This window comes from Pleurodeles waltl, chromosome 2_1 (genome assembly GCF_031143425.1).
Source record: "Pleurodeles waltl isolate 20211129_DDA chromosome 2_1, aPleWal1.hap1.20221129, whole genome shotgun sequence".
In the NCBI taxonomy this organism is placed as follows: domain Eukaryota; kingdom Metazoa; phylum Chordata; class Amphibia; order Caudata; family Salamandridae; genus Pleurodeles; species Pleurodeles waltl.
In genome coordinates, this window is record NC_090438.1 from 184,125,939 (window position 1) to 184,150,323 (window position 24,385).

A 24,385-nucleotide genomic window follows, 5' to 3' on the forward strand; every position below is an offset into this window, starting at 1 on the left:
CCGCCTGAACTTCCACCAGCCCTCCAGACACCTGTGCTCTGCTTCCCTCTCCCTTGTTTACACCCCCCACATATGCTGAAGCAACAGTGGAGGACGTTCCTTCTCCTACCTCACAGCTAAATCCTGGAAGGAACTCCAGCTGCACCTCCCCCTCTCTTCTAAAGTTCCGGAAGGCACTCAAGACCTGGCTGTTCAACTGAACTCTCCTGAAGCTGCAAGACCATTAGTGCCTGGATAACCTCACGTGTAATTAGCCATGCTTTATAAATCCCGATTGGACTGGATATGAAGCCTCAGGGACAGCACAGGCTTCCAAGAACCCTGCACCTGGGCTGTGCCATCTTTGAGTAAACCCTGTAAAGTGGTGCCACCCCAGTCCTGGACCCTTGGCAGAGGGCCTAAGGTGCTTGCTAGCCTCTGGGGATCCAGCTGAACCAATGCAGCTCCTCAGCTGCGCAGCACAACCCTGAGTAGAACTGATGCATCGCAGATGCTGTGTGGATTGGACTCATTGCAAAGACCCACTGGCACTGCGCAATGCATCCTCAGCGCAGGGCCCTGCATCCTTCAGTGACAGCAACTTAGATGATGAGAACCGACTCTGCACCACAACTCCTTGGAAGCGATGCATAGCCTGACTGCACAATGAATCTTCAATGCCAGACTTCACATACCAAGCCCTTATCAATGGGCTCCTCAATGATGACGCAGGACCTCACACTGCAGCCTCCCCATCTCGGAATCGATGCATTGGTTTGGCTGTGTGATGCATCTTCCATGAGCATCCTCACAACACTCCGCAAACCAGGATTTAAGGTACTCTGTTCAGCAGGCCTAACTGGGTCTTGGTAGCCAGCCAGTGTGACCAGATATCCACAATTGGTGCTTTGTACCTTTTGCCACTATTTTCGCTGAAACTTTTAAAATTAAAAATCTCTGGTTCTACTGACTGGATTTTTGTAGTTTTGGTCTTGTTTTATTTATTAAAGAAACCTCTATTTTCCTAACCTGGTTGGCGAACCTTTTTGTAATGGTGTTTTTACTTGATTACTGTTCAAAGTGTTGCACAAATACTTTACACATTGCCTCTAAGTTAAGTCTGACTGCTCTGTGCCAAGCTACCAGAGAGTTGAGCACAGGTTAATTTAGGTTTGGCTGTGCCTCACCCCGACAAGGATTGTGGTTGCTGCTCAACCAGTGCTGATGTTACCATTTGTTACTGATGGCTACAAGTAACAAGGGCTGACCACTGATTTAAATTTAGTCATAAATGTATCATACTAACCCAGTAAGCTTGCCTTGTCTCAATCGATGGAGCTTGCCAGGTAAGGAGTTTGTCCACAAATTAATTACAAGTAAAGAAAACGTAGCTTATTTAAAAGGTAAAATGGATCGGAAGACCTGGGGACACTTCATAAAATGTATTACTAAATGGGTAAATTCATTAGGACGTTCCAGATATTTTGTAGGGAAGGGAGCAGAAGGTACTTGCATGCCTCCACTGGGACAAGAAGGTTTGGTTTATTAACACTCTGCCTTCGTGAGCTGCGGTTCTATATATCCTTTTCTTTTAAAAGAAATACCTTTCAATTCAAAAGGGTGTTTTCTAGACGAGATGCTGCCAAATCCACTTCTATGGCTTGGATTACTCTGGAGTCATTCCTTCTATGGCAGTGTGCATGCTTGCTCCAAAAGAAGGTGAGGTCTTAGCAAACTGTTGAACTGGGAGGCTGCTGAAACAGGTACTCTCAGGAACTGATAAACAGAATGAGCTCTATACCTCCCTGGGGGGCACTTTAGGTGCTCTCGCATGTACACTAAGGTCAAGCAGCCCTGGGCACACATAGTGCAGATCTCCTACAGGGGTAAGGTACCAGTGTAGTGTTGCCTTAATATCTTCTGCAAAAAGATTTTGTCCTATACATAATTTAAGAAATATCGCGCCACTGGCGCTCATAATAAAAAAATGCACTCTTAGTGGAGGGATAGTATTGTAAATGATGGTAAACAGTATTTATGCCATACAATGCTTTTGTTAAAGATATTTGACATACAGCACCTGTATGGGCAGATAAACAAAGACCACAGCAGGACAGGGAGCTAAAGCCAGATCAATGAACCGCCTATTTTGGAATTAAAAACGTGATACATGACAAAAAGGGAGTGATGTACACAGTGCAACAACAGTGGTGCCGGAACCCCTAATGGAAGCCATGAGTGTTGGCCCCTCTTCCCTCTGTGGGTGAAAAAAATACTTCACTGATGTGCAAGGGCCCCTATTACTCCGCTCGGCTATAGGGGAGAAATGGCTGATTTCTGTAACCCGAAAAGACTTAGATTCTCACATTCAGGGAAACTACTTGTGGTTGGGGAATGGCAGCTTGGAGGTCAACCTCTCACAAATTTGTAAACACAGCAGCTTGCAGCCTTAATATCTAATTGTAGCTTCTTTGGGCTCAGATTATATTTTATATACAAGCTTCTGCGTTTGCCGGACTGTGACACCTGTGTATTTCATGCCAAGCGGAACAATGCCGATAAATGACATGCTTCACCTCGGCCTCAACCCCCATCCACCCTTTAGGGAGGCCATGATAGACGCTGGTTACTGTTTTAAGGTGAAAGTTGGAAAACACTATGTTTAAACCAAAACTGAGAAAGCAACCTTGAGTAGTATGATAACGTTAATTTTCACAGGCCGTCTTAAAGCACCAGTGCAGTGGGTGTGTAAGCAAGCACACAGAAGATACAATACAGTCAACACAGCAAGCCACAGCAGACATCTCTGCGTACACGGAATACTTGAGGTGGGCACAAAGAAAGGAGAAGACAGAGAAAGACAGAGACAGGTCTGCATTGTCTTCAGTAATCACCTTGAGTAGGTTGGCTGTTAATCCACTCCACAGTCCTTGTACCCCTTGTGTCTTCACAATTTGCTTGAAGCAGTCAATCACCCCGGTGAAGTGGACATCTACCCCTCCACAATGGGGCAGGATGGGGCTCTGGGCCTGGGAAGAGATCACACAAGTTAGTACAGCCTGGCACCATAGGGGGCTTGGGAGAGACTGCAAACTGCACAGTGGGTATGTTTTTTTCTTTCTTATTCAATGCAAGGTGCTGGCATAGACATATCAATAACAGAGCAGACTGCAAAGGGTGGTGGAACCTACAGGTGCTGTCACCTGTAATGCCCGTGAGACAGACTTATGTACTCCACCTTGAACCTGTTCTTCTTGTTTGAAGGTAGCCTGGAGGATTAAAGCAAGCTTGGGTACAGACACATATTAATCAGCTTTCATCTTACATTAAAGACATACTAACAAGCAGTCAACGCAAGGTCTACATTGTGCGATATCAAAGGACGTTCAACTTTCCAACAATTACAAGAATCTGATCACTTTGCCCTGACTCGCTTTGTTGCACTTGCTGCTGGTTTGTGACATCTCAGGGTTGGGCTAACCAACCGAGCAACAGACTGCTGTGTGCAGGCACCTGACACCCTAATATCTGACGCTCCTTGTAAACCAGCACGCCTAGTTTGTAAACAAATCAAACTAGATGACACGAACATCGGACATTTTCGCATCTGAAGGGTGATTTATTTCAGCAAATCGGACTCAGTCGACGTGTTTACATTATCTATAGACTTAGTGTGATTTAAATCAAATCAATTATATTAGGGTCTGAAGGGCCACTTGTATTTTTTGAGAGAAAAGATAATAGTTTCAGTGTTTTCGTGAAAAACAGGCAAAAAGAAACAATATTCCTGGGTTCTGCAACGGGGGCTTATTTTCGGAAAGTTAATGTATCGCATAGTTTGGAATACGCTTTATTCCAGATGACTTATTCCACCCCACCCACAAGACAGAAAGCTAACAATCCTGTCCCCCTCCACGTTTGAGGGCTCAGTGCACCAAAAATTGCCATTTGGAGTTGGTGGTAGTGGAATAAAACCCGGTGCATCTGTTTTAGCACTGGCTCTTGTTTTTCAGCGAGCACTAGGTGTTCTCACCCGTGCTCCGTGATCACACTTACCAGCAACTTTCAGCTAGTGGTAGGTCGAAGCCCACATGGATGAAAATGAAGAAATAAAACATACAAATAGTACCTGGACCTGGTGTAGATGGAAAAACTCAACTGAACTTCACATACTTAATTTGGGCTGCTGGACTGTTGCACCTGACTTTGCGTACAAAATATAAGTGACCCCCACGCCCTACAAACGCCTGCGGTAGCGCACACCGTGCCAACTGTACGTCCTATGTGGCAACAGACCCACAGTCACGTGATTTTATAGCACTGGAAGCTTGAGTGGCACCCTTATTAATGCCCACTGGCTGGCGGTGTAAGTGCATTAAAAAACAAGCATTTGCAATGCAACGGGTCTCGCGTTTGCTCATGTTAGAGCTGATCGCGTTGTAAACTCCTAACCCCACTTTTCACCTATCGGCAAAAGTGCATTTATGTACGTAACCGAAAAAGTGCAATTAACTGTGTAAAGCGCTCGACTTCTGCCAAGCGAATTCGCGCTAGGAAAATAGAGAAAAAAAGTAGTCCACGAGCCGGACAGAAAACAGCGAGCCTCGCATGTTTTCTGTACTTGGTCGATGCCCTCGAGGAGGGCTAGCCACCGGAAAAGGCATGACGTATGCATGCCTTCGACTAATGAAAGCAAGCAGATTTTAATAGGCAAGCCCACGAACCAATGAAAAACACTGACGTGACACCGACAGGGCTCTGAGCCCTTTTCCAATACCTAAAGCGTCTCGCTGCGATATGCATGCACTAGCGCATGCAATGCAGGCTCAACCCTAAAAAGTATGGGACCGTGATGTTGCGCGCAATGGGACGGGTTAAGTGAGTGTGGGGGCGGGGCAGAGGCATGGCTACAAAAAAAAAAACTAAAATATTCTGTAACTTCTTAGGTCTTTTAACTTCAGGTAACTACAGATTAAATAATATGCAGCTTAAATTAAAAAAAAAATGAATGCAAGTTAAGTTAATCGGTGGGAAAAGAATCCTGTTTGGTGCAGGTTAGAACAGTGACTTGTGTATGTTTAGTGCTACGAGGTCACAGTCTGTGACAGAAAGCAATGAATATGTAAGTCATTATTTTAGGGTGACCAGATTTTCAGAATGAGAAAACTGAAACAGCCATAGAAAAAGACATAGGTCTATGTTTCAGTCAGTGCTGGATCACCATGGTCAAAATAATATGTATAGTATGTATGTGTGTATATATATATTATATAAACGTATATATATATATATATATATATATATATATATATATATATATATACACTGAAAAAAACAAAGGTTAAAGGGACGTTATAGTTAGGTTCTGAATTTACTCACACAAAACCACAGCAATTCAGCAGTTATAGTTATTTCAAGTAACTGTAACTCGTGCCCTTAGGTAATTAGAATTCGCGCCCCTGCCATGCACAGTTTTTTCTTCAATAATTTGACGGCTAATTTTTCATTTATATTTTTAATGATGCTATAGTGCTGTAATATCTGTGGTAATTAGCAGAGCATGGCGAAGGCGCGTGTTATAGTTACTTGAAATGTCTCTAAGTAGAATGCAGAATTTCTATGGCTTGGTACGAGTAAATTCAGAACCTGCCCACAACAACCCTGTAACTTTTGTTTTTTTCTAGTGAATTTCTATGTTTTTTTTAAACGTAAAGTAATTTTAATTACTGTATGTTAATACAACCTCTGTTATGCACAGCCTTTGGCCGTACACGATGGGGGTTGGCCACCCCCCATAACCACCTAACTGCGCACCATGCACAGCTGAATGATCTGTCTCCCTTAGTGTGAGAATAGGTGGGAGATAGTGTCTCTGGGTGTGAAAGTGTCGGTCTGGGTGTGAGAGTGGGTGTGTGAAGGTCTTAGTGGTTCTGTGAGTGGATGTGCGATGTTCTAAGTGGGTCTGTGAGTGGGTGTGTCAGTGTCTCAGTGGGTCTGTGAGTGGATGCATGACTGATTGGGTCTTTGAGTGGGTGTGTGAGTGTCCGACTAGGTTGGTGAATGAGTGCATGAGTGTGTGGGTGAGTCTCTGAGTGGGTGCATGAGTGTCTGAGTGGGTCTGTGAGTGGGCTTGTGACTGACTGATTGGGTCTGTTAGTGACTGCATGAGTGGGTCTTTGAGTAGGTGTACCCGTGTCTGTGTGGGTTTGTGAGTGGGTATGTGACTGAGTGGGGTATGTGAGTGGGTGCATGAGTGTGTCAGTGTGTGTGTGAAAGCATATATTATTTTATTTCTTTATCAGCAGGTTTCGCAACTCTGTTGCAATGTGACACAGGGGGCTTGGTGCGCTGAGCACCGCGATGGAGTCATAACTCCATGTCTGTGGCCAGAAAAAAGCATTTTTATCTTTTTTTAAGTAATAAGGGATCCCTCGGGCACCCATTAATAATGTCCATTGGGGTCAGAGTACCTCTACCCTGACCCTTTTTATTGTTTTCAGCCCCTATATTCATCCCCTGGGACTGTGCACCAGTTCATAAAATGGCAGCCGCAACATTCTGCACAGGTTGGGGCCAGCCAATCACAGTACTGCTTCTGTAGCATGAAGCCGCAGCAATCTGCTCAGGAGTCGCAACTGAACAGCGTCTCTACATATACAAATTTGTTTTCCACTTAATTGTAAGAAAACCACTGATTGGATTTACACCATGTTGGAACTGGCCCTTTTTGCAGGGTTATCACAAATGTTTTGCCTTCTTCCTCCTATTTTTTCTGACATGTTTTTGTTGGCTTTAGGACTCTGGGCATTTTACCACTGTAAAACAGTGCTAAAGTGTATGTGCTCTCTGTCTAAATTGTAATGGTGACTGGTTTATCCATGACTGGCATATTTGATTTACTGGTAAGACCCTAGTACAGTGCACAGGGTGTGTCCAGGGCCTGTGAATTAAATGCTACAAGTAGGCCTGTGGCACTGACTATGCCACCCACATGAGTGGTCTTATAAACATGTCTCAGACCTGTCATTGCAGTGTATGTGTGGGCAGTTTTAACTGCCAGTTCAACCTGGCAAGTGCCCCACTTGCCAGGACCAAACCACCCCTTTTACTACATGTAAGTCACTTCTAAGGTAGGCCCAATGCAGCCCCTGGGCAGGGTGCAGTGTATTTAGAAGGTAGGACATATACTGGTGTTTTACATGTTCTGATAGTGAAATACTGTTACATCTGGTTTTCACTATTGCAAGGCCTATCTCTCCCATAGGTTAACATGGGGATTGCCTGGAAATATCTTTTAAGTGAAATTTCCCATTGGGAGCAGATTGAGATTTGTAGTTTGGGGTCTCTGATCTCACAATTTAAAAATATATCTTTTGGTGAAGTTGTTTTTTAGATTGTAAGTTTTAAAATGCTACTTTCAGAAAGTGGGCGTTTTCTTGCTTAGCCATTCTGTGCCTCTGCCTGCCTGTAGAATACATGTCTGGGTCGGGATGATAGTTGGGCTGTTTGTGAAATAATTCTAGACAGTCACACAAAGGAAGCGGATGTGTGCCCTGCATATCCTGATGGGGCTTCCTGGGCTAGAGTTGTGGGAGGAGCTGACACCTGAATAGGGCTATGCCTATCCTCACACAAAGCGGTCTCCAACGCCCTGGAGGTGCAGTGGCACTTTACTAACTTCACATTTCTGTACTCTATGACAATACCATATTAAGTAAGGTACAAATTGTGAGTTTGGAACTCTGGGATATTAATTCAACATACATCACAACATAAACAACTATTGACGTTTACCAAATTTAAAACAAACATTATTATAACTTTTTTCTAATATTTATAATCCAGTTAGTAAGATAGAATGCAAAAGAAAAAAAAGGTGAAACCTATTGGCTTTGCCAATGCTTGTTATTGTTCATTTCCCTGATATTAAAACCAACATTGCCAGGAGCAACCTCAAACCCCTGCAGTCTTACATAAGTTACAAGTTCAAGGCTGGCCCAGTTTGTGAGCAAGTGCCATTTTATGAGCTTTCCGCATTTGGGGACCCCTCTATTTATGGATCACCCTGAAACTTTCCATACAGCAGCTGACATGAGCGTCATATTTTTGGGGGAAAATTTTGTGAAGATAAATCAAATGGCGCCAAAGTCATCAGCAAAACTAAAAATGCTTTTTCTATAGAAACTAGGTCCTAATTATAACTACCTAATGGCGACCGCTAATATATATATATATATATATATATATATATATATATATATATATATATATATATATATATATTCATTTATTTATTTTCTTTCACTGAAAAACCCAACGGTTACATGGACGTTATAGTTAAGGTCATGTTTTACCCATACAAAACCATAGAAATTCAGCAGTTATAGTTATGATATAAAACTATAACTCGTGGCCTAAAGTTACTTAACGGCACAAGTTATAGTTTCTTGAGATAGGTATAACTATAAGTATATCTATAACTGCTGAATTTCTATGTTTTTGTGTAGGTAAAAAGTGAACCTAACTATAAAGTCCCTGTAATATTAGTTTTTTGTGTGAATTTCTATGATTTTTTTTAATAACAAAGTCATTTATAGTTATTGTATATTAATACAACCATGGGCACGCATGGCCTTAGGCCGGGAGCGGTGGGGTTGGGTGTGTGAGTGCTTGTTTATTTTGTTTTCATTGTGCTCAGATCTGCAGATCCATCGCGAAATTATATTGGGGGCTGCACTGAGCCATGCGGTGGTTCCGCGGATGGACCCCTCAAAAAAATATATGGACAATTTCTGCCAATGTGAGGTCCCTTAGATACCCTTCCATATGGCCTATGGGATCAGGATACTTCTATCCTGACCCCTTATGTCATTTTTCATTTTAGTCCCCACACCCCCGCTCCCTAATATATATATTTATATATCCTTTCCTCCCCATGTGTGATGAGACCCAGGAGAAGGCTGCTAATGATCCTGGCTTGGGGTGTTCGGACACAGATTCTCTTCTCATTAAATTCTGCTGTATCAATCAGGACTGTCCCAAATTTAGGAAAGAGTTGAAGATGCACCTCTTGAAAGAGCACAGCATCACAATCCATAAAAGGGCCGTAGACCAGCTACCTCTGCTGTCACTCGTTGACTGCATGCTTGTCTTTGACCCTGTACAGCGCTTTAATGCCTGTTGGTTAGGTCTGCACTACAGAAACACCAATACACACTACGTACATACATTCAATGGACTCTGTGTTCAGTTTCCAGCATTGCCCACAGCGATATTGCATCACCATGCTGCATAGTCACAGTTCTACATAATGCAGCACAACAGCATGCAAATAGGTAGTATAACCATAAAATTACTGAAACAAACTCTCAGCCCTACAAATAATACCACTGTATAGTGCGTCATGGAAATTTACACTATTAACATGTGACGGACACCCATGGTGTTAGGCCTAAATCATAGCAATCCTGCACTATTATGTGCTAAAACTGGCCATATCACAACCATATCTACTGGGTGCCAGAATACCAATTAATTATCTTAGGGCTACTGTAATATACCGAGACAAACGCCGAGCATCAACAAATGGAAAATGCATTATTGTGTCCAAGCCACAGCTTACCACAACAGTGATGCACCACTACGTGCAAAATCCCAGTACTATTCTGGGCGTACCGCTTTCTTCTGCACCCAACCTAGACATGCAAATATTTTCCGGCATCGCCTGACTCCAACCTGGTCTAGATAATACATTCCATTCAGACAGAAGACAATAGCCACAAATTGTTTCCCCGAGTGGTCAGCTAACCCATAATATAATCAACGTCCTGATCATACTGGATAAACATCACGTTTGCAATGAGGGCCTCGGGCATGCCCAGCCTAAAGCACCGAGCGATCTGGTAAAACTAAAATAAAATTAAAAATTGAGAGATAAATATCACACAATGTTTGGCTACCTCTAAATGTTAAAAGTCAATGGCAAGCACAGACTCACAAATCAAACCTGTAAGTACTATTTGTTTCACCCTCGCGGCCCCAATCAGGCAAACACAATATAACCCCTAGTTTGTATCGGACAAGCCCTCCCTGATACTGCACTACGAAAATACTAACGTTTGACGCGCTACTGTTGCACATTCCGAAATGGACCCTATTAGAGGGGAAGATGCACCCAGAAAATGACCAGCCTGGCCTTTAGCTCAAAATGGCAGGAAAACTGTCGAGGGATGGGGCAAGAAGGGAATAATGAATATTCACCTCGAGTGATAATGATGCAGCAAAAACAACACGATGCTTGTAAATCAGGAATTGGATTAAAGAAAATGAGGACATCGCCTGCAAGCTTTAAAACCCATGAACTGTGATAACAGTTTCTGGAGTTCAAAACATTTATATTACCTGCCCGAGGCCATCTCCTTTAAGGGAGCCTTATAGGATAAAATTCGATTTTCAAGGCATGCAACATGTTGACAGTAACTAATGTATTTCCCCATAATATTATTTTCACTGGACAATGTATTATTGCAACTCCTGTCCTGAAATATTTGAGTATAAATGCTTGTTGTGACTTTTACGCAAGATAAGTGGGCATTCTTTGCGCATGCTCACAGCGGAAGCCAAAAGTGACTTAAACTGGTGACACACTGGTGTTTAAAGCCACTGTCAACCCAGACGAAGCAGAGGGCCGACGCAGCACCGGAAGTGCTCTAGTGTGAGCGTTACTTCTGCGTGGCAGTCGCCCACCGTGCCTGGGTTCAACATGCTGCTCTCAGGACAGATGTGTGCCTACAATTCCTTCAAAGCTCCTCTTCAACAACCAGAGAAGACAGCCCTACAAATGAGGCTTACTAGGACCTTCACTGCTAAACAGTTATCATTCCAAGTACTTTTGAAAACAACAGGCCGAGTATTTATTTATTCACAGTTCAACGCGCTGTAACTATTTGTTCCCTTCTTCAATGCTGTTTTTTTTAAGTATTATTTTTTTATTTACAAATTACTATTTTGGACTCGTTTGTTTTTACTCCATTTATTTATCTACTGATACTTGACTGTCTAAAGAGATACCGTATCGCTGAGCCCTGCACGTCTGACCCTAATCTTTGCATAGGTTCGTGGCTTGTTGAACTGTCATTAAGGGCCACTCACTTCTAAGCCCAATGTCTGTGGACAAGTAGAAAGCTCCACATCCCCGTTCCTCACAGCAAAGCGCTTCCTCCTGAAGTGGCACAGGATGGCCGATTGCACTGTGGTGTATGAGTTTTGTTACCGTGTGTGGGTGCTCACAGAGTAGATGATACAGGGTTTACGATGTGGATGCAAGGCATGTACTGGTGTGAGTAGCAAGGGGAATACATATGTATATTTTTAGCTTGGAGCTTTTGCTACAAGACAGATTTAGTTGCTCTGCAGTAAAGTGCCTGCGAGTCACTTTAGTTGGCTAGGAGAAAGGGACAGAGATTCACTTCTTAAAGGCTCTTTAAAGAGTCATTTAAGGACGAGCAAAGTTCCTTAGTCATGTCAATAATGAGAAAAAAAGTTTATCTTGTCATCCCTATCTTATAAATTAATGAACATACCCTTAAAACTGCCACGGTTTACAGAAATATATCAAACCACACTTCCTATGGGATGAAAAACCTGACAGAATACGAGAAAGGAGGAATGTGGAGATTTAAAACAACATTTTATGTTGGTACAGATACACCAATGTTTTCCACTTAAACTGAAATATAAAATGAGTAATGCTGGATATCCTTGGATGGTGGCAATATAACAAAATAATATGAGAAATGCTCAACTTGCTCCTGGTTCTAGACACCTTAACATACCTTCTCCTGTCATGGACTTTCCTTTTACAAGTGGTCGTATTTCTGTGACTGTCCTATGCTTTGAACTATAGTAAAACAGAACTACATAACCCAGAATGCACGGATGTGCAAAACATAACATGCTGGGCCTAAGTCCACTTACAATCTTGCTCTGATTCCCGTACAACATACCTCTTAATATGATTTATTGCTCAAATTAAACAAATATTCAATCCTGACGGGTTCCTCAGGCCCTTGTCTGATGTGCTGGTCCAGTCCAAGGTTTTTCTTTGAATATTGGGACTCACATCATAAACCAGTACTACAGGTCACAGAATTCAAAGAAAACAAGCATTTGCAATGCAGTAGCTCTTGCATTTGCTTGAGTTACAGCTGTTGGCACTGTAAATTCATAACTGGACTTTTCTTGCCACATAAATTGGTCAACCCGCCTCATAATTTTTTTTTCCTGCCATATAATTCCAGTACCCCTGCATCCAACTAAAGCACTTCCATTTACCTACTTCTTCTATCTGCAGCAAAAAAAATAAAATGTTGCCATTTAGCATCCTAATTGAAATCTGCCATGCTAATTTGATTAGAATACCACTTTCACCACTCCACCATCATAGTTGCTGGCTGGCTAAAACAATTCCCCCCACAAAGACAAAAGACAGTCACAGAGGAGAAATAAACTAGAAGGGCACCCAAACAGATCAGGTGTTCAAAAAGTCATTGTGTAATAAGGATGTTAAGTTGGCCTGAATCATGGCTATAATTGTAATAAGGCAAGATTATTAAAACATATAGAATCATCATATAAACCTTTATCAGAAATAAAGTTTTGGCATTAAACTGTAATGCTAAAAACAGCCCCCAGAGGGCACCATATCAAAAATATCATTTGTAAAAAACACATGTTCATATAACTGTATTGTTTGCTCTCCCTAGAGGGCATAACCCCATGAAAAAACAGGAGAAAGTAATGCAGTGTAACCACATACTTAGCTCCTAGATGGCACTTTTAGGGCTAGCAGGCCTACTGCAATTATATTACTAACAAGGCCTTTAAACAAAACTTCTCCCATCGGTAAAACAAAAGTTCTAGCCATGAGAATGCTTAAAAGACACTAAATGGTGGGAGAGGTTATTAATCTGGGGTCCCCACTAACCTAGTGTGAGGACCAAGAGATGATGTAGACAGAAAGAGCGTTTTGAAGGTGGTCTCAATGGTACTAGGACCACCACAGGCTGAGTTGTGAAAAAAAATGTTTTGTAAAAGTAAAGCCCTGCAAAGCATTATGTGGTGAAATTTTGTGCTGTGAATACTATAGTATGCTGACTGCAAAGCTCAGAACACCCCAGAGAGGACACCACAATAAAAATAGCATTTGGAAGAAACATGGTCATGTAACCATACAGTCAGCCCATAGAGAGCATAACCACATAAAAAAAAGAATGGGAGAAAGTAACGCAGTGTAACCATATATTTAGCCCCTAGAGGATGTAGTGCATGACACATTTTCAAGGGTAGCAGGCCCACTGTAATGATATGACAAACAGGGCCCACAAAACATAATTTCTCCCAATTGTAAAACAAAAGTTCCAGCCATGTGAGAGCTTAAAAAGCTAATGAATGGTGGTAGAGGTTATTATTTTGGAGTCCCTGCTGACATTATGTGGGGACCTAGATATGATGTAGACAAGAAGAGCACATTGTGGTCAAAGTTCTGAAGGTGGTCACATTGACATAGGATGACCAGAGGCTGAGTTATGAGCAAAAATGCTTTGTAAAAGTAATGCCCTGGAAAGCATTATGGGACAAGTTTCCATGCCACAAACATTGTAGTATGTTGATATGACTGTAATGCTTAGAACAGCCCTAAGAGGACACCACAATGAAAACAGCATTTGTAAGAAACATGGTCATGTAACTATATAGTTAGCCCGTAGAGGGCATAACCGAACAAACTGCATTAAATAATGCAATGTAACCATATATTTAACCCATAAAGGACATATTGCATTACAAATTTTCAGGGGTAGCAGGTCTATATCAAAGATATTACAAACAAGGCCTTTAAAATATAAGCTATTCCCAGCTGTAAAACAAAAGTTCTAACCGTGAAAGTGCTTTAAGAGACACTGACTGGTGGGAGGGGTTATTATTTTGGAGTCCCCAATAACCTAGTGTGGGTACCCAGAGATGATCAAGACAGAAATGGCGCATCGTGCTGAATGTTTTGGTGGTGGTCCCATTGACACAGGATCACCACAGCATCAGTTATGAGCAAAAATGTTTTGTGAAAGTAATGCCCTGCAAAGCATTATGGGGCAAGTTTCCAGAATGCAATGAATATTGTAGTATCGGCTCACCCGCTGTGCCGGGAGTGCCCCTTTCGCTTTAGAGGATTTCTGTTTTACTTAAAGCATTTACCGATTGTAAGTGTTTAAGGGGAGAGCCACAAGAAATGCCTCAGATTAGGTAACTAGGAACAATGTGACCAGCGCTCCAATACTGCTGATCGAGTTCATGCAGTTGTGCCTGTTCGCGTTATGGCCGCCATGCAGCATGCAGGGGAGAGACAAAAGAAAAAATAAATAGTTCCCCATGCTGAAGTATATCGGCAATTGTGAAATAATCCATGTAACAGGGACAGTCTGCAAAAACAGCCTTAAGGCGGGACAAACGTAAAGCATTTACCAATGACATCAAGTGATTTTTAAAAGGCAAGCCCAGCAATGAATGAAAGTGATGGGCATGAGATGTAGGTGTTTGAAAGCAATGGGTGTGGGCGCTGGACCTAAAAAACTGGATTGGAGCAGCACATCATCCATGGACCTGGGAAACATGGCAACTATTCGTATTCTGTCCGTACCAACTACACCCATTGAATATAAAACATACAGGACTTGCTTCCAACCAAAACGACCGCCATTTTGGCCTGTCGCACTCATGGACATTGTTTAGGGGTTGCAGCTGCGACCCCCTGGATTGCCCTCTGCTACACCTGGCACTGCCTTTGCGACCCCTGGCCTTAGAGGTGGCAAACTCAATGCCAGGAACACACTGGCAGCTCATCCTTATGGACATCAATCAGGGCTCCACTCTCTTGGTTTTCTATTTTTTGGCACACTAGTAGTGAATAATCGTTTATTATTCATTATTAGTGTAATAAAAATGAAGTACAGTTAGCTGGAATATGCCCTTCCACTGAAGCGGAGATAAGTAAACATGCTTTTAAATGTATGTTGTTTGCATGCTTGTGGGAGAGAGTGTGTTTCTTGGGTGTATGCTTAAGTATGTGTGTATGAGTTAAAGTGGAGGTCAACGGGTGTGATGTCACTTCCGCTACTCCTGGCATTTTGGTGACTACCTCTATAACATGACAGATTTTGTTGCTCTCTTCTCAGAGAGTATATTCAGACACTCAAACAATCGTTGTCCCGTCGGTCAAAAATATTTGTACACCCACCAGATTTTTTTTTCTTCACTCTGTAAAGGCTGACTCCTCAGTTTCAAGACGGGCGGGACGCCAAACGCCCTTTAGGAATGCTGCTGCTCAGGGCAAAAACTACATTCGTGCCAGACATCAACCGATGTGAGAAATCCGACCAAGTCCCGTGTATGTGATATGCGATACTACTTTTCAGCACACTATGTCAAAGCGTGGACTCGGGGGTGGCTACGCACAGCCATGAACAGGTAGCTCTTGATTTCCGCCATAGCAAATCTCTGCAGCCCACTGCAGCAAAGAATAACTGTGGCGTGAAAAATGTGTTTTTATGAAGCACTTTCGACCAGTCTTGCAGTTCAATCGATTTATTTATCCGACTATCTATATGGTTATTTTTTTAAAACAACGTATCTTCCACCGCACCCCCTCCCACCCCCCCCGAAAACATCTCCTGCCGCAGAAGAGAAACGACACTCAAAAGCAAGAACATTATTTTAAAATTAGGCAAGTCTTCACATTTCTTCTGTAGTGGATGAGTTTGAGGTATCTAACAGAAATGAGTTACAAAAACTGGCCCCTTAATAGTTTAGTGCACATCACTTTGGAAACTTTCAAAAGAAGATTAGCGTTAGCACAGAGAGCGAGGAGGAAGATATCAAACTTTGATTCAAGAAGTTTCTTGAATGGTAACACATGTAACTGTTTGATTAAACATGGTTAACTTTACTTAGACTAAAGATGATTTTGTTGTAATAGTGTGACTATATTGCACTTTGCACGCTTGTAGAGACAATGCACATCCAGAGGAAATGCAACAATAAAGAGCAGAAGACATTTGTTGGGGAGCAGGAGAGATTTGGAGTCACGGAGCTCATTTCCAGGGTTCAGTTGCATGATCCCCTCGTCTAAATCAGGCCCTTTTAAAGAGTAGGCGAGCTGGCTGAAGAGTTTATCAAGTCTGATTACTTTATCAAATTCCAACCCTTTGCCACCTCCTGGGAGAAGCTTTGAGTGATCGATTTATAACGGACTAACTCGAAAGACAAGTTTACAAAATGAATAGCTGTCATGAAAATGGAATAAGAGTCTTAAGAACTGGACGGCAATGGTGAACTAGAGTATCCACAGGGGTTACTCTCGGGTGCCACCTACTGCCTGACGACTTCATGGCCAGGTCTCAGTGTGTACTTCTGCCTTTTTCCCACCATATGTAAATATTGGTGGAAGAAGGCTTAGAAATGGGCACAAAACAAAAGCAAATGCTTTAGAAACTCCTTGGCAGGACCCCTACAACATGGGTGTTTCATTGGGGTCGGCAGACACAACCAGCAGACTTTATATCTAATCCTGGCTTTACCATTTTACCTAAATATGCTGGAAATAACAAATGAATTATAAACCTAGACAGGGCTAACAATACAGAGACATTTCCCTAAGAAAGTACCAGTCATTTCCACCAGACTCCTGGTCAGCTCAGTTGTAGTCTAGTTAGAAAATGTGGAACCAGGAGACAAGTTTTTTTATTCTGCTTCATCATTTAGGTAAATTGTGTGCTGTTGTGCAATCATCTTTTGAACTTATTCCCCTGTTCACATTTTCTGTCCAAGAATTATAGTATTTTGAATAAACCTAAGAGTTGTTAATTTTGTGGTTCACAAAACTGGACTGGATATTACATTGAGAGAGGGTGGCTAGAGAGTGTCCATATAGAGTGCCCATAGACAGTCCTTGCTCCCAATGTCTATTCACCAAAATGTAATGTGGTGATCAAGTAGCTGACTTTGGAACAAACAGTACTGCATTGCAATCTCGGGTTTCCAACTTTACTAAAGTGTTTGATATTAGGCACATCATACTCTTACTTTGCCTCTGTCCCCTGATCTGACAATGTGTGTGTGTACCTTGACTGAGGTTCAATAGAAGCAAAGAGCAAAGGCAGGTTCCCAGCATAGGCCCTCAGCACGGTTTTCATTCACACATTTCAAGGTTGTTGAAATCCAGATCTCCACATTCTTAGCTGGACTTTCTAATGGTAACAATATCCCTGAAGCTGCCATGTATGGGTCCCCTCCTGTGCTGCGGCTCCTCTATCCCAGCCACAGGCAGTGGCCTAACGAAACCCGAGGGGGCCCGCCTCTGGACTCACTCAGGTGCTCTCAAGCCAGGGTGCTTTGTTCAGGGGGGGCCCTGGAGCTCGGGGGCCTTTGTTACACCACTGGCATCTCTTTCTCAGCTCGTGTAGGGCTGAAATAGTGAGATGTGGATACTCTTCAGGCTGGTGGAAGAATCCTACCAGGTAGCTATGTGTAAGTAGCAAAAAGCGGGACACTTGGTGTCACACCAGCTGAGTGCGGGCAATGAGGCAGACAACCAAAACACAGGACATACCTGCAAAAAAGCAGGAAGGTTAGCCACTTTAAGAGGCACAAAAAAATCAACTGAGGATGAATAAAAGGATTAATGAACAGCAAAAAGACACTGAATTCAGACATGATAAAAACAAAGTCGGGTGACAATTACAATATAGGATATCAAAAGTAATTCAGAGTTGACATAAACTCCTACATGCCTAACCGTGTTGGCCAGTGTAGTTCAACAGCCTTTTTAGGAAGGCCAAAGGCTCGGATCACAAGAAATAGCGGTTTGGCTTCTTACCTGGACGGGTTACTTTCAGACAGTTGGCATTCATCCCCTAATGCACCATGTTGAGAGCCTCAGAGACTGAACAGGGTCCAGTTGGCCTCTTGTCTTTGATGTTGAAAAACCCCGAGTATCATCTCATACATGTTAAAGGCAAAGCCAAGTTCATGCAGCAGATGAGCCAGAGGAAGTACAGAGATATTAAACAACTAATGGGAAATTTAAGAACCTGGTGGAGCACCAAATGGCTTGGGCATTGCTGCGGATGAGTGAGAACACAACTGAACAGTCTGAACACTGATAGGCAAAAGGGAAGAGGTCCAATTTGAATCAGATTCTTGTATACGGAGAATCCCACAGTCTCTGTGCAGAAGGATTAACAATCATGGCACCAACGTCATCAACAATCCCACACAAATCATTCACTATGGAGACAGCAACAAGTTCTGTGCCCCAGCCCCACTGGGAGCCTGCTAGCTAGGAATGGATCAAAGAATGACTTTCCACAAAGTCTTGGCGATTAGAGTAATTTGGCTGCAGAAAAGAACCTCATAAGGGCTGAAAACCGACTGGTTCTTTCAGGCCCAAAGTTGCTTTCCTCAGTTATGGATGAACTGGGGCGGATTTCAGTTGCGAAGCTGCAAACCCACAACTAAAGGATGAATCAACCACAGAACACAGTAAAAGGGTTCCAATCACACTTTTCACAGAGCAAGATTTTGGCTGACCAAGGTTTTTGTAGGGGATCCTCAGGCCTTACCTTGAGTTAGGCAAGTTATTAGTCTTTAGAGCAAGAGGTAAAAATGAAGTAAGGATTGGAAGAGAAAATGGCACAGGCTAACAAAAGGAGCTTTAACTATTGAGGGCAAAGTAACAGATTTAGCAGCAAATACCTCGTGAAAAGCTCGCATTTTATCATGAAAGACAAGTGCAACAGCCAGCTACTGTGACGGCTCCGCCTGGGCTGCAGTGGCCAAAGGACTGGCTAAGTGACTCGAACAATTCTTTAGGTACACTTGGAGCAAAAGACACTTTTAGTGAAAAGGGATGCTTTTCTTTTAATATTGCTGATAATATCAGGTGTTATTTCAGGTTAAGCAGCTTTTTGGAGCAGGTGCATTAGCATTAAACCAAAATCTTACAACCTGGATTTGCATATTTTCCGAAATACGAACATTACACACCACAACTGGGCTTTCTGGTCATTTTATGGCTCTCCATTGGGTACACACAGATAGAAGTTAGGGTGAGCAGTTTTTTCACTTTTTAGAGCCATCTTTCACCATGTGCAGAAAGTATAAGCTTGCTGATGCCACCAGAATGGAAATGTGCAATGAAAGGGGGGCAAAGAGGCACCTAAAACTCTTTTCAAGAAGCAGGTTGCCGATGACCAGCTCCACAGTTTGCCCGCTACTTTTTCAGTAGTTGTGCCATACTCAGTGACATCAGTAACAATGTAGGCTCTCACACAGTACCCAGTACTATCTTTCACGTGTAGGTACTTCAAGAAGATTTTAACACAAATATTGCCATCTAGCAGGCGAGGCAGACATTCAGCCCACCTCACCTGAACACAAAGTATAGAGGCTCTCATCTGAAGTGCATCTTGTGGCACGTAGGGTATCCCCAGACCTCAGAGATTACAGGCACAATAACCCATTTACCAATCTAACCACTTTTTAACACCGCATGTGCAATACTTCCTGTTGGTTACTCCACAGTACTCTCCTTCGACTCCGCCACCTTCCCAGACAGCTGGAAACACGCAGAAATCCAACCCCTCCTCAAGAAACCCAAGGCTGACCCCAACGACCTCAACGACCTCAAAAACTTCCGACCGATCTCTCTCCTCCCTTTTCCAGCAAAAGTCATCGAGAAGATCGTCAACACACAGCTCGCCCACTTCCTCGAAGACAACTCCATCCTAGACCCCTCTCAATCCGGTTTCAGACGAAACCACAGCACCGAGACTGCTCTCCTCGCCGCCACAGATGACATCAGAACCCAAATGGACAACGGCGAAACCTCGGCCCTCATCCTCCTCGACCTATCAGCCGCTTTTGACACAGTCTGCCACCGCACCCTACTGACCCGCCTCCATGGAGCCGGCATCCAGGATAAAGCCCTCAACTGGATCTCATCCTTCCTCACCGACAGAACCCAGAGAGTCCGACTCTCCTCTTTCCGCTCCAAAGCCACCAACCTCATCTGCGGCGTCCCCCAAGGATCCTCCCTCAGCCCTACGTTGTTCAACGTCTACATGACCCCCCTCGCCAAACTGGCCCACCAACATCACCTCAGCATCATCTCCTACGCCGACGACACCCAGCTCGTCCTCTCCCTGACCAAAGACCCACTCACCGCCAAAACCAACCTCCACGAGGGACTAAAAGCCATTGCTGAGTGGATGAACGACAGCCGCCTGAAGCTCAACTCCGACAAGACGGAAGTCCTCATCCTCGGGCGCACCCCTTCGGCCTGGAACGACTCCTGGTGGCCCACCGGTTTCGGACCCCCACCCACCCCAGCCAGCCACGCAAGAAACCTCGGCTTCATCCTGGACTCAGCCCTCACCATGTCCAAACAGGTCAGCGCCGTCTCCTCTTCCTGCTTTAACACCCTTCGAATGCTCCGCAGAATTTTCAAGTGGATCCCAACAGGAACCAGAAAGACGGTGACCCAAGCCCTCGTCAGTAGCAGACTTGACTACGGCAACGCACTCTACACAAGCATCCCAACAAAAGACATCAAACGACTCCAGCGTATCCAAAATGCATCTGCCCGCCTGATCCTTGACATACCCCGCCGATGCCACATCTCCCCTCACCTGAAGGACCTCCACTGGCTCCCCGTGGACAAGAGGATCACCTTTAAACTCCTCACACACGCTCACAAGGCTCTACACAACACCGGACCTACCTACCTCAACTCCAGACTCAACTTTTACACCCCCACTTGTCAACTCCGCTCTGCCAATCTCGCCCTCGCCATCGTCCCCAGGATCCAGCGCAAGACCGCCGGCGGCAGATCCTTCTCCTTCCTCGCCGCCAAGACCTGGAACTCTCTCCCCACCTCACTGCGCCAGACCCAGGACCTCCTCGCCTTCAGGAGACTCCTCAAGACCTGGCTCTTCGACCGCTAACAGCTCACCCTCCCTCCCCCCACCAGCGCCTCGAAACCCTGACGGGTACATAGTGCGCTTTACAAATGTTATGATTGATTGAGTACTTCGTGATAAACAGCGGGGTGCCACATGTTGTGTCGATTATTTTTTCGTTTAACAACATTTTCCAAAAGAGCAGTCACGGTATAGATCTTAATATGTGGGATTGGATTAATATTTCTTTAAGAGTTCCCGCCTTTTTTCTAGATAGAAAGGGAACAGAGGCACAGAACTATAAACTGATTTTCACAGGCTTACACAATGAGGCGAAGTGGGGGAAAGTCTAGATTGGAAGTTATTTACTAGAAGTCACTTTGCCTGACGCAGAGACAGACACACACACACACACAGTCTCTCTCTTATAATTCTACATAAATACTTTACCAGAGCAAAGCATATTATCAGTGCTGTCATTAGGAATACAATCCCATCATTTTATACAAGGCCAGCACGAGACCTTGGGACACGACAAGGAGTTAGAGAAGCAGCACAGAACGAGAGCAAAGGTAGGTACAGTCCATCCGAGGCCAAGGCGGGATGCCCCATATAGTATTCCACTATTGCATAGGTGGTCGGGTTCTACTCTGCTCTTAGAACGCAGGTCGAGGAGTTCCATGGGCCTGGGGACCTGCACTTGTCATGTACAGCTACGTTGGTTGACAAGGATGCATGTTCGCTGAACGAAGGCGCCTTAGTGGCGAGCCAGGTTTTGTATATGTCCTGGCCAAAGTTCCACCCCGCCGGGCATGCTGAGCAAGGGACTTTGACTCTTGGCTCTACCAGGTGCCGAGGCCAGTTTGGCATGGCTGTGTTTCGAGGAATGAAGCAGAGACCAGATGCCGGCTTTTGTAGTCTACGGAGCTGATAAATAGTCGGACTGTATGATTATATTCAGTGTGAATTAGGACGATTCCAAAATACAGTTTCTTTCCCTAAGGAGGAACATTCTCCTCTGTCATCATCCGTGGCCACTCCCCTCTGGCCCTCCTTTCTTTTTCCGTCTTTGGTCATAGTTTTGCTCAAATACTGCACCCCAATATTGACTTACACATGAACATTCAACTAACTATACACAGTGCTTTAAATGGGCAGGTACGTTTTTTTTTATCTTGAGAAGGAGAAAACCAACACGTCTCAAGACAAACATAATACTTTTATTTGGGGAGTACCTGCACTTCTCAGATCCAAGCAGGTACCTGCAGTTTTGTTTTTCCATTCAAGCACTGACTGTACATATGTGTAGGTCCAACATATGTACTACAGACCAATGTTACATGGATACTCTGTCATACACGGGAACCCCGAGGATGCGGCCCTGATCTCAGGATGTCAGGGCAAAGTGCCATTTTCTCCGGACAGTATCCTCTATATTTCTTCACGCTGAATGGCAAAGTACTGCATATCAGTCTTAGATTCACCTTTGCTAATCTGTAAGTATTTACGTGTTCACTACCTAAGTGTTTTACAAGAAGCTGCGCGTTTTGTCTGGTCTAGATTGACATTTTTGTATAACCTAGTGAGCCACAACCACCGAGTATTATTGTATTATTTCCACCATTAGCAAACCCCCTGGGTGGTTCAAATTCAGACCACTGCAGGTAAAACGCTGAAGACGCACTAATGCACCGTGCACACGCTGGCCAGACTCGCCTCGCTGGCAGCCCCCTTTCATGTCCTTCCTTTCAGCAGGAGTCCGCCGCCGGTCACGCGCTACGGCCACGCACGCAAGGCACGCAGAGCACGAGGCAACCAGAACTTGATGCCAATACTGGAGGAGGGGCTGAGAGGAGAGGACGAGGGGCTATTTGCGGAAGGACACTTGTTTTATTTCTTATTTTGAAGTTAAATTTAGTAGTCAGGGTGAGACTGGGGCACAAAATAGGCCCAGGCATCAAAATAAAAGAGGTCCCCTTTAATGAAGAAGAAAGCTAATAAAATGGCACCTGCTCACAAACTGGGGCAGCCTTGAACTTGTAACTTATGGAAGACTGCAGGAATTTGAGGTTGCTGCTGGCAATGTAGGTTTTAATATCAGGGAAATGAACAATAGTGAGCATTGGCAAAGCCAATAGGTTTCACCTTTGTTTTTTTCTTTTGCATTCTATCTTACTAACTAGATTATAAATATAAGAAAAAAGTTATAATAATGTTTCTTTTAAATAAATTTGGTAAACGTCAATAGTTGTTTATGTTGTGATGTATGTTGAATTAATATCCCAGAGTTCCAAACTCGCAACTTGTACCTTACTTAATATGGTATTGTAATAGAGTACAGAAATGTGTAGTTAGTAAAGTGCCACTGCACCTTCTGAACCATTCAAATCATTCCATTTTTAACTGCAAGCAACTACAATTGTGACTGCGTGTTTAGTAGTAAAACATAGCAATATTTGGTGTATAGAGGAGCTAGGACAACTTATGGCCCTGGTGCCACTGCACCTGCTGCACCATTCAAATCATGATCTCAAACGCCTGCTTGATAACTGTGCTTGTGACTGCCTGTTTAGTAGTAAAATACAGCAATATGTGGTGTTTAGAGGGGTTCCTAGAGCTTTTGGCCCCAGTGTCACTGTCATGCAGGGCCTGCTTTAGGGCGTGAGAGCGGTACAGCCGCACCGGGTGCTGACCTGGCTTGGGGAGCGCTGACCTCAGGGGGGCGCTGTGTTTAGCAATGACTTATGAAACTTGCAATTTAAAAGCACCTACTAAAAAGTTCCTTGTGCGTCCCAGCCTTCAGGATCAATTAAAATGTCAAGATACCTCTTGTGATTAATGTTCCTGCTAGGGGGAGGGATGGGAGTTTTGTCTAGTGGCAGCTTTGTCTCGCCATAAAGTAGCGCAGATAGTTAATGTACCTGCTTCAAAGAACAGAAATACATTTTTATGTAGATAGCTTAGTGATTTAGTAAAGCCAGCCTTTATAAGCGCTTTAAAACAATTCAATATATGTGAAAGGGGGGCTATGGAGAGATGAAGGGCACATTTGCCGGGTGGTAATGAGTGAATCCCAGAAGGTGGTTTTATGGTGCGGGGGTGCCAAAAAAGACTGCTACAAAGGGCTCCACAGGTGCTAAAGCTGGGCCTGCTGTCATGTCAGTGTCAGCTTTATTGTTCAGTTAGTTAAAAACATTACAATAATAAGAAAACTAAAAACAAACAAAAAAAATATAATTTTTTTTTTTTAATTATCTTAAGTTAAAAAAGTGTAGACACATAAATTACCATTGAGTATATTTTGCTGATCTTACCACTTGTGCAGTTGCCTACAATATACAACTTAGTGAATTATATTACTCCACCAGTTGAGTTATCTACTGTCAATCCTTTATACA

General features: G+C 43.6%; 1 protein-coding gene across 1 annotated transcript in view; it reads right to left on the reverse strand.

Annotated features, from left to right (window-relative positions):
- The window catches only part of SLC25A43 (solute carrier family 25 member 43), a 198,707-nt gene that overhangs the window by 16,672 nt on the left and 157,650 nt on the right, over positions 1-24,385 (reverse strand). Inside the window, exon 4 of the mRNA XM_069212320.1 lies at positions 2,874-3,008. Coding sequence (XP_069068421.1) covers positions 2,874-3,008 — 135 coding nt within the window. The remainder of the gene's footprint in view (positions 1-2,873; positions 3,009-24,385) is intronic.